Raw genomic sequence first — 12,183 nt, 5'->3', positions numbered from 1 at the left:
ATATTCTAAAATTATAACATCATAACAAATTATATTTAAAAAAGCAGAAATGACTATTATCTCTGTGCTTTAGTACAAAAATAAAATGTTTTGGGTGTTTCAATCCATGATAAAAGCATCATACAGATTGCTGCACTACTCTGGCTATCTGTCTCTTTTTTTTAACACCAAAAAAATACTACTATAAAGAACACAAGGTTTTAACAGAACTCCGAAAAGGTCACTTACCTAAAGATAAACCAATGCCATCATCATCAGGACATGAAAAACAAGAGAGAGAGAAGGATTGTTAGTACCCGATGAGCGCACAGCCAGTGTTACTGTACATTTATACAGCATGTTCTGTGATACAGATTTCATTCCTGTTGTACCTATAACAGCTTACACTCAGATCATTATGACACCCCATGCTTTACAGGGAGTAGATTTCTCTGTCATTAATAAAGGACACATGGCCTCACTAAAACATACAAATCCATAACATGAGCTCCATGACACTACTTGTGCAAAACCAAGTTTCTATCACTTGTGAGAAACTCTAGTCCCATGATGTCACGGTGAATTATTTCACTTCTTCAAGGTGAGTTTTTAGTCCATCTAAATCAACTGGAAAATATTTTTATATTGTGTGACATTAAACTTGTTTATGACTACATTTTATAAAGAACTGAACATTTCTGCATGACACAAGCTAAAGAAAGCTGATTTTGAGAGAGAATATGAACAGCTTAGACTGAGCCAATGAAGCAAAAAGGCAGTTCTGAACTGTTCTCCTTATATTTCATAGAGCCTCATTTCATGTTCTCTTACTACAGAATTTTATTAAAAGAAACAAAAATAATAAGCAGTGGCTACTGCAGGCAGAGCTTATAAAAAAAAGCTACATTTGAAACTTGGGAGAAGCTTGTAATGCCAGCCAGACCGCAGATTATTTTATGTTTGACAATTTTCAACAACTGAGACTTTTCGTCCCCACTGCTATATATTTAGCAATCCCCAGTTCCTGCCATTGTGGCTTTTCTCCTTTTGACATCCAAGTTTCTCTGTTGCCCTCAACACAGTCAAGTCAGATTTCTGCAGAGTGAGTGGAACTTGGCACAGTTACAACGGCATCCAATGTCTGCATGCTGTTATGCAGCACTAGTGACTACGACCCAATAAATACGGAAGAGAATAATATACAAAACCAATAGTAAAACTAATAAATAAGAAGGTTGCTGTAAAAAGTAGGACAAAAAAAAACACATCTCCCACATACATTTACACCTGATGATCTGTTACATTATACATTTAAAATTAAGTTGAAATTTCCTCCAGAACAAAAGTATCACCACTGCTACCTTCTAATACAACACTGCTCTGGATGCTCAGCAGTGAGAAGAAAGAAGTCAATTAAGGAATTAACAGAGCACATAATCACTGGGGTCTGCTGAACAAGGGCTGTTGATTGAGTCCTGGTGCTGCCCTCTCACCAAATCTCTCATAATGGAGAACAAAAAGCCATCACCTTCCATCAATGGGATCTTTACTACGGCACAAAAACTGCCTGCCTTAAAGTACTGATACCCTGAATATCATTCTTAAGTTAACTAAACTACAACTGCAATCAGACTCATCAACTGCTGAAAAAAAGATCTGACACTGTGTTTGAAAATTTAAATAACCACTCCTGATTAACCCCTTGACTGCAGAACAAGGCCAACAGAATTCCTTCAAGGACAAGAACACTGCTAAAGGGTGAGTCCCGTTACAGTGGATTCTGTAATCATGTTTTTGAATTCACAGTGTTTTATGCTAGATGTGACAAGATCATTACACAAAAGGGGCACAAATAAGCAAAGCACCCTTTTAAGAAAAGCACCGGCACAATGTAGCCGTTTTTCACCTTAAGCACTGCAGTAGTAGCATATGCACACTTTCTGGACACAATCAGCAGTCCTGTCCTGCAGATATGCCAGGTAATCCATATCCAGAGGCATTAAAAACAAAACAAATGTTACTGGTTCCAATATTCATTTGGGGACTTTTATGATTTTCTGTAAATATAAGTGGGCTTTACAGCTAAACATCTACAGGAATAGCTGAAGATTTTTCTCAGGTACTCAGTGAAGTCTGTGTCCATAGTGGAGTGTACAGCAGTTTGGAACATAAGACCCCCAAGCAGGGTCTTTTTGTCTGAATGTGTCATTAAAAGAAAAACTTGGGGAGTGTTTAATGCAAGATGGATGGTATCCCTGTGTGCAACACACATGCAAGCTTAAAAGAATATTAATATATAGAAAAGTACACTAAACTGCTGGCATTACCTGTAAGTCTAGTGTTTGTCTGTATAACACGTTTCAGACTATAACAGGCTCGACTGATCCCCACAGAAACACCCACCACTGACATAGTGATGAGCACGACCAAACTCAAGACAGAACCAAATTTCCATCCATTCATTTTCTAACCACTTCCTCCAGTTCAGGGTTGTGGGGGAGATGGAGCCTATTCCGGCAAGCAATGGGCACATGATGGGGTATAACTTGAACGGCATGCCAGTCCACTGCAGGGCGCACACAGACACAGACAAACATGCACACATTCACACCAGGACCAATTTTAGAGAAACCAATTAACCTAACAGCACGTCTTTGGACTGTGGGAGGAAACCCACAGAAACACGGGAAGATCAAGCAAACTCTACAGAGACATCACCCAGAAATTTAATCCACGGCCCCAGCACTGTGAGGCTGCAATACTAACAACTGCACCACCATGCCGCCCGGACCCAGTTTTGATATCCTCAAATGTTGCTAGTAGGAAAGGCCAAATAAGTCTTGTGTGTTGAGCGCAGAAAAATAATACAAGTCCAGCCACACAATTTTTCAAGGCTTAGGAAAGGAGTAGGCTCCAATATTTAATGTCAGTACTGAGCTGCATATTAGCAAACAGAGCAAAAATAACCCTGGGACAGCAGTTTTGAAACATTTACCTCAGTGTGAGGTCACCATGGCAGCAGATGAAGCCCTCATTTCTATATAAACGCCTGGAACTAGAACGTGCGTGGTATTGCTAATGCTGTCCAAACTTTTCAAAAGTCACTAAATTAGCAATAAGATGTTTTTAATGATCTAGTATTAAGGGAGAACAGCACGTCATTGACAGTTTCCAATTATCTCATATCTGGCTGGGATCAGCTCAGCCTCGCTAAAACAGTCAATAAAAGAACAATACATCCCCATTCAGCATAAACTCAGCCAAGTAATATGGAAATAAAGAAAAAATCTAATAGTCAAGAGTCATGATGCTCAAACAGTCAAGAAATGTCTCCTCTATGAACTATATCTTGACCAATATCTGAAGTCTAGAATCCCCTGGGAAAGAAAACCTACTTCGGCTGTCTAACATCAGGAAAGACAACAGCAGCACACAGTCTTCTCTCTGCCATCTCTTATATTCTTCCCAGCTCAAAGCTGGCGAGACTAGATTTACTCCGGGACTAGGCTCCACATTGGCACAGTGGTTAGCATGTTGCCTTGCAATGGGGCCTACTGGTAGGTCCAGGGAAGACTGGCCCAGGTGTGAGTGTGTGCGTGTGTGTCTGCCCTGCAATGTATTGTCATCCCATCCAGAGTAGACCCCACCTTGTGCCCCTTGCTTGCCAGGATGGGCTCCAGCAGGATGGATAGGTTGCAGTACTACAAAAGTCCTTGTGGCACACCTGCTGTAAATGGTAAAAAAATTAGTCATTACACACTTCTCTGGCAGCCATTTGTGTACATCAATATATCAGGGCCTGTCAAAATAGAAAGCTCAGAATTCAGCTCTGATACAGCGCAGTTTGAAAGTGACATATTTGGGAAAAGCAATGAAATGAAAAATTAAAACACAACAGACAGTACATCACCATAATTAGAAATTGAGATATAATAACACAAGAGAAGATACAAACGAAAGGAAGCCATTGAGCTCATCTAGTCCTTTTGGTTGTTAGCAGTTAACATGAGGATTTCATCCAGCCATTTCTTGACAGAAGCCAGCATACTGCTTCAGCATCATGAGATCGTGAGAGGTTCAACATCATGCTTGAGTAGCTTGTTCCATACTTTGCCATGAAGAGTGAAAGCATGGCGAAACACAGGGACACTGAACGTGTTCCGATTTGCCAATGAAATCTTTTATCAAGATTTAATTACCAATCATGGCCTCCTAATAATCCCCATCTATGAATTGGCTTCATTACTCTGCACTCCTCCCCACTGATAGCTGATGTGTGATGAGCGTTCTGGCGCACTATGGCTGCTGTCGCATCATCCAGGTGGGGCTGCACATTGGTGGTGGTGAAGGGGATCCCTATTACCTGTAAAGCGCTTTGAGTGGAGTGTCCAGAAAAGCACTATATAAGTATAAGCAATTATTATTATTATTATTATTATTATTATTATTATTATTATTATTATTTTCTTAATACTCACAGAATGGGTCATTTACAACTGGAAGCCAGCCAAGAGCTGCCCAAATTGATAACAAAAGCCAAACAATTAAGAAACAAAATAAAAGCTTGCTGGTATTGTTGCTCAGATAAAGCACGAGATTAAACTAAGATTTAAGGCACTGGGGATCACATGGCTGAATGAGAATGGTAAAATTTCTACTCTTATAATCATCCTGTGCTGTCTCTGTCCCAGGAGTAGGTTGTTAGGAAGTGCTCACAGGTACAGTAGCAATAAGAGCGCCTTTAACCATGTCAATAGTATTGCCAAGGTCTGAGAGTGACTGCACTGCATTAGGCAGTGACATCAGTCAATATCAACATTACATTAACATCACCAGAGCAAACTTCAACCTCAGCCACTTCCTACCTCTTGCCACAATAAAGTGTGAATCACTGAGCACTAGTGAGTACTATCTGGTACAATAAAACCACCAATAAAAAAATATGGCCCCATTGTTCCTCACAGGAAAATAATGAAAACTTCCTGGTTAGTTAAGAACAGCTTGTTCATTCTAATCTGTTATTTCAGGCCACGCTGTAACCATCCACTGAAACAAAGTTGTTCTTTAACAGGAAACATGACTTAAGCATACTCTTTTGAATAAATCATTTGGGATTGACTGCAAAAAAAATAAGTAGAGTGTTACTGTATTATTGCTTTAATATATAGTTATCAATATGCAACACAATTGGAAGCCAGGTGACCCAGTGGATAAAGAAGCTGACAGTGGATGTTACCCTGACCAAGATACTGTATTGAACTTCCTTAATCCTTTGTATATAAAACTAACAGCTGTTGCCCCAGTTCCTGCTAAATGTAAAGATTTTTAAAAAAATCAATCAGATGCACAATATGATTACAATTTTGAATTCTACAGTACAGTATTGACAGATTGGAGAGAATAATCAGAAATTAGGTCACTAAGTTCATCCTCTCCTCCTTAAGCTCACAAATATTATATCAAGCTCATCATCTCCCCTTAAACATCAATAACAACCAGGACTTGGTTTGTTTTCTCATTCTCCTGTTATGATAATTATGATTACAAAAGCACATCACTAGTGCGAGGCTGCTCTCCTGCCCAGTGATGTCCCTTGAGCACAGTCAGTTCTGCCACACACCTGGTGAAAAAACCTGCTGCCTTACCTCTGCAGATCCCTCCTTTACCTTTCCGGTGCCGGGGGACATAAATCCAATCGTCATCATCGTCCTCACCCTGCTGCCCTGAGGACAGCTCCCCGCTGCTGCGGAAGAGCCGCCGTGTCTGTTTGGACAGCGAGGAGATGCTCAACCAGCTCAGTGCACGCGGGATGGAGCCTGTCCTGTCCTTCTTCTCCCTCCTGAAAGAGCCCGAACTCCGCTCCCGCCTCATTCTGCTTCTGTTTCACACTCCGCTGTCTGACGGGAGACCAGTCTCCTGAGCCCACAACTCTACAGAGGAAATTTTTCCCCCAAACTCAAAGACAGCCAACAGTACACTGGAAGAGATCTCGTTCCTTCTCCAGCACGTAAAGCCTTTTATGAAAGCAGGTGCCTTAACATCCACAAAACCAGGATATTATAACCCTTTGCTTTGGAGCATATAGAAATCCTCACACTGTTCTATAAAAACTCCTTTTCCAATGACAAAAAACACACACCGTTCCAAGAAAAACAGAACAGACCAAAGGTGCCTCGTTTCACCAGGGCAGTTCTTCCCAAACCGATGAAGTTTTAAATTTAATCATCGCATCCCGTCTCTCGTCACATCCTGATTGCAAACCGACCAAAGGTTTGTTTTGTCTAGTCTCGTGTTTAAAAACAAGGAGGAAAAGCCTTCTTCTCCTGTTAAAGTTGCTTTGGAGCTCTTAAGGAGGTCTTGGGCATTCAGTGCCAGCTGATCAGTTGCCTTTCAAAACTAAAGCAAAAAAACATATACCAATATCTTCCTTTTCGTTCCACTTTTAGCTCCAGTTGCTTCTTCTTACAGAGTCTGTGTTTGCCTTCTATTTTTATCAGTAACCTGGTGCTCTGGCACACATATGCAAAGTACCCACTGCATGTTGTACTTTATCAGTTGCGTGCCAAATGTGTATCCTCACGTCCAGGCGCTGGACAATCATTCATCCAAAGCTGAGATGCAGTGGGAACGCATGGCTTTTTCATCCGTTGTGGAGAAGGAAACTACACCACAGCCAGCCTACCTTCTCCTTTGCCACTGTGCGTCCCTCATTAGAAGCCACTGACAGACCGGCACAGAGACAGGCTCTGGGGTTAGGATTACAAGTAGGCAAGCCTTCGATTGAAATACGATCTGTCTCAGTTGCTTTCTCTCCCTCCTCCAGTCATAGCAACTGAGCCTAGAGTCCCCTCCTCCTCCTACAGTTCCACCCTTACGAACCCAGGTGACTGGTCACAACACTCATTATTTGTGAACTGTGCAATAAAAAACCCTACTTAAAAACTCCTCCTCTACATGGCACCATTATACAAACAAACACAGCTTTTATAGTTAAGGCTAGGAAAGAAAACAGAGAGCCCAAGCAGGTGTCTCTGTTTCCTATCTGCACCAGTTAGACAACACTTGTCAAAAACATTCAGTTCCTTCACCTCCGTGGAAGACTAAAAATTCCAATATTGCACTGTCTGTAATGCACTTAAAATATGGATTGTATTACATAGTGTTTTAAGTTTATAAACAAACCTATTTACTTTTTTCAGGTTAGGAAATTTGAAATAGCCTCAATACAAGAATCCACTGCTCTCTAACCCAAAGATTTCTGAAAATAATTGTGATCATGATCATCCACCAGTTTCCTCTTAACAAGAAAACAAGATTTAATGCAAGATTTAAAGTGTTAAAGAGTTAGGAACTCACTATAACCAGTTCAAGACCTAAACAGATGTTGGTGGAAAAGTTATTTATCAATCTGGCCATTTTTCTCTTACAGTATGTGTGGTACATTACTTCTTTACAACTGTTGCAAAGAAACTGAAACTCACAGTTGCATTGTGTTGCTAGAATAATAATAAAAAAAGACTAATCTAAAGTCAGTTTACTGTACTTTTTATAACAAGATTGAAGTTATTGGATTTTGAGAAAGGTACTTAGGTGAATGGCTACCTTAACCAATGTGTAGGATACCTGGACATCCAGGTACAACAGGCATCACAGGGAAACCGTTTAGATGGCACAACAAACATCACTGCTCAATCTGAAGTGAAAAAGTTGGGACATGCTAATCAGATTCAGCAGAATTCCATGTCTCTGCACGACAAGACTACCACACATTGCACCTTGTGCAAGGACAAGAAAAATAAACCAAATATTCTAGATAGTTTTACCATTATCTTTACATTTTCGACTTATTTTTTTTTTAATTTGAGGCACTCTTATGCAAAAACATCTTGGACTTTACCAATTAAGTTATTTAAGGAAAGCCAAGGCCCTTTACCTGCATGGTTTACTAAGCTTCTTGGGTCTTTAAGTTACTATCAACTCAACAAGCAAATTAGGCCAAGCAGCCTTGTCCTGTCAACAACTCATGTTCATGCAAAAAAAAATGCAAAACATCCTCCTGCCAGCTGTAACTTCTGATGAATACCATCTTGGTTGCAGCCTTTCCTTGTATTCAATTCCTATATTTTAAAGCTATTTTTGCTTTTCTAGTTCTAGACTGAAAACCACTTGAAGTCTCATACTCGCCTGCTACCTATAACAGTGAACTTGTATTAATGCTAACATTATGTTCATATAATGCTCATTGAGTACTCTAGGCAGGAAGTAAATTTGCAAAGTGCTTTAGGAATGTGGAATACACACAAAAATAAACATAACATGCCTATCCTGATAAAGACAGTAATATTTCTTTAAACACAGAGGTATTGATTTGCATTAGTTGACATAATGTCATTAACTTTTACTTTAGCAGGCAAAACATGTTTAGCTAGCTCCAGTGTAAAAATAAGAACACAATTCAATATGGCTTTTTCTCTCCAGGAGAACATGTTTTAATTCACTACGTGGGGGCAGAACCACAGTTTCGTTCACCCTAATCTGAGAGGGAAGATATAAAAGATCATGCTCTGCAGTTTGGTTTATATTTAAATGCACGCTGCTTAGATACCACACAACAATATGTAAATCAAACAAAATGAACCAAGCCCCGTCCTCATTATCGCATGTGTTTTTACTTTGTGGGTGACTAAATCCATCAGAAGTGGGCAGCTCTCAGATTACTTTATGATTCAGCTACATTGCTGTGACCTTTGACCCACACAGAGCAATAAAAAGGGAGTGCCAACTGTAATGCTGTTAATAATTGAAGAGCCTTGGATCAAATGGGAAAGCTCCCTTTCAGAGAAAAAGACTAACAGCAATGTGCCCCACATGGGCGAACCTGAAACCAACAGCACTAACTAGAGCGGTTAAAAAGCATAAGTTGTTTTTTCCAGAAAACCCTAAGTTTTTACCAAAACAGTTTTGAACAGTACAAGTTGCCAAGAGCTGGCAGATTTGATAAACCTGATTTTATATAAAGTATGTCTGATGTTGGTTTGAGGACAGGTGAAATCTAAACTGTTCAACTTGATTTATCATTGTCATTCATTTAAGGTGAGAAAATATTAAATTACATTTGCAATATATGACTTCTCTGCAAAAGAAAAACTGGAAGAGGCCAAACAGAGCCAGTGAGATTATATCAAGAAAATTCAAAACAATGGTTCCATCTTAGATGAGGCTATACATCCTGTAAAGCAGGGTTGACCATGGCAGGTCCTGAAAAGCAAAATCACTCATAGACTACTTGAAAATAGTTTAATGTTAACAAAGTAGGCTCAGCAGCCGAGTCAATTCTAGACAATTTGGTCGTGCACATATCGAAAGAACTTATCCTCTCCAGGAGATAGATTGGTTGTGTAATATATCATCCGCCAAAAACTATGACTTCTTAACAGTTTGGGGTTCACCAGGGAAGAGTAGGTTTAATATTACGTTAATCTAACTGCAACTAAACAACATAAGAGTTGAAATGTTTTCCCCTTTCTTCTGGACCTCAGGATTTCAATGGTGATGGGCAGATATGAAGCTGATTCTGCTCAATGACCTTTAAAGTCACCTGGGAGCTCCAGGAGATGCAAAGCGCTTTCTTTTTCATGGAGGACAGGGCCCCAGCTCATACCACAACCATTGGAAAGCGACCACATCTACCATGGCTCAGCTAATCATAGGACAGAAATCCCTTTGAGAACGTGTGGTTTATCCTCGACCGATCCCAGGATAATAGCTCAAGCAAACCCACTTCTCAAGAATTCCCCAATGGAGGATATGTGCCAGGAACGGAAAGCAAACCCTCAGACCAGGAATTCCGATTTTGTTCGAAGAACATACAAGCACACTACTCTTTGCATTAAACAGTAGGAGATGCCCCTGAGTGAACCTCACACACAATTTGTCCACACTATCTTTATAATTTGTTAATTAAAACTTGCTTTTTCAACCTTCTTTCATCTATCATTAAGTGTCTACCTGGCTACCTTCCTCTACCTCCATAGATATATTATCCTATCTTTGATTACAGTGTGCAATATGCTCATAAACATCACCAAATTCAGACTCAACACTTTACAAAAAGGGGATATTAAAATTATTTGAGTTGAAGCAAATAACAGCTGTAAAATGTATTATTGACTGAAAAGAAATTATCAGGAGTCATGCAGGTGTACTGTGTGTATATATATACACACACAACATACACATGCAGTACCATTCAAAAGAAGTAGGACCACAAAGTCAAAAATATTAATACAAAATAGTCATTTGTATTTGTAATTTCAAGATCAATATGAATGAAAGTGACAATACACGTTTCTTATTAACCTAACAACAAAAACCTACTTTGTTTTCATCTCAGTGAATTCAAGTGACCATTACTTCACATTTCTGAGTGGAAAAATCAGGATTTGGCTGCATATCCCTTTCAGGTAATAACTGCATGAAGTCTATAACCAGCTAAGCTTACCAGAGCCAGTGTATAACCTTTAAAAATGTTTGGCAACTTTGAGCTGTCGCTTATTCCTGGTGTTCAGTTTGTGTTTCTACATGTAAAACACATTCAAAACTGGATGTAAATCTTGAGATTGCCTTGCCCATTCTAAGATTTTCGACATTTATTCCTGATGAACTCCTTAGTTACGCTGGGTCCTTGTCATGCCGCACAAGTATGGAAAGAAAATGTTTCTGTAAACTACAGAATTCAATCTGCTGCCACAATATTTAGTTACATCAATAAAGACAAGTGAGCCAGTTTCAAGTGCCGCCATGCATGCCCAGGCCATGACACTACCTCCACTATGCTTCACAGTCGAGGTGGTTCTCTGGAGCATAAAACAAAACATCTCCCCTAAAACTCTGTTCTTAATTTTCCTGACTTATCTTTGTACTTAGTAGAGTAAATTCTGAAGCACAGAGGAATTTTATAAAAGAATTTGCAAAGTGGAAGCTGCATTTAATCCATCATTCAGAAAGTAATAATGGGAGCTTTTAATATATAAATGAGGACATTTTGAAGAGGAGTAGATGAGTCATCTGTCCAGAGATATAAAGATAATAGCTGATTTACAGATTATAGTGAAGAAAAGGCAACAGTGCTGCTAGACTGTTAATAAGTGGCTAGTATGTCCAAACGTTTGACATTCTCTATATATATTACATAGTCATATATATGTAGTGCTCAAATGATTCTTAAATATGAAAAGCAGTCAAATTAGTTAACACTGATCCAGAAAGGCAAATGCAAGCTTCTTATTCAGATCCCAGAGACTGTGTGATGGTACATTGATGGTTGAGAATACTCTATGTTCCTGAGGGTCAAGCTGAGACCAATGAAGTCATTCCCTATGAGGCATTAGGCAAATGTGGGAAAATAAAGAAAAAAAAGTGCATTAAGGACATGTATTTCTAAGGTGAAGACTTCATGTTACGTTAGAATTATGTAACAATATAATTACAATTTAAAACGTTGCATGTGCACAACAGAAGCATTAGACAAATCCAAAATGAACAACATTTTTGATAAAAAGATAAAAATATATATTTTATATAAAAACACACTTTATAAATATGCTTATATAAATGTATAATATATAATAATGCAACTGATGTTAATGTAAAATAGAAAGTAAAATACATATTCTAAGTATATAGTTTTTGCAACATATTCCCAACATTATTTCCAATAGATAATGCTAAAAAATAAGAAAGGGCAGTAACCACACGTTTTAATTACAAATCACACTTTACAGACAGGTGCTTTTATTACTAGTAAATAATAACAGGAGAATAATACAACAAAACAGGGCTAAATATTATTTGAACCATTACAGTGAAATTCAAGTAATTTGTTCAGTGAGGTCAGCCTAACAGAACACTCACAATAACACGTGGAACACCCTAACAACAGAAGGTCAAAGCAGGGTGCTGTGTCAGCACACACACCACACCCCTGGAAGAGGCTCTGCTACCAAGAGTTTATTCATTTCATACCTACATTTTACTTTTTGTCCTGAAATAACCTTTGCTTGGCCCTAACATTAAAGTGGGTCAAAACCAACCTTCAAATCACTTGTCAATCACAAACAACAATTTTAAAACTTCACTGGTTTCCAATGACATTACAGAAAAAAGGTCTGTGGGAAACAGAAAGAACCCGTTACGTAAGTGGGT

At 38.9% G+C, this 12,183-nt stretch overlaps 1 protein-coding gene across 7 annotated transcripts in view; it reads right to left on the bottom strand.

The window, feature by feature from the left end:
* The window catches only part of nhsl1b (NHS-like 1b), a 187,729-nt gene that overhangs the window by 88,214 nt on the left and 87,332 nt on the right, over positions 1-12,183 (bottom strand). Inside the window, exon 1 of one of the 7 annotated variants that reach the window (XM_088625016.1) lies at positions 5,625-6,790. The exons of the other annotated variants lie outside the window; for them this stretch is intronic. Within the exon in view, the coding sequence (XP_088481142.1) occupies positions 5,625-5,850 (226 nt within the window). The 5' untranslated portion in view covers positions 5,851-6,790. Of the gene's footprint in view, positions 1-5,624; positions 6,791-12,183 lie in introns of those variants that run through there. 7 annotated transcript variants of the gene reach the window in all.

Source organism: Lepisosteus platostomus, chromosome 3 (assembly GCF_059453375.1).
Source record: "Lepisosteus platostomus isolate fLepPlt1 chromosome 3, fLepPlt1.hap1, whole genome shotgun sequence".
NCBI lineage: Eukaryota > Metazoa > Chordata > Actinopteri > Semionotiformes > Lepisosteidae > Lepisosteus > Lepisosteus platostomus.
This window is presented reverse-complemented; position numbering and strand designations above follow the sequence as displayed.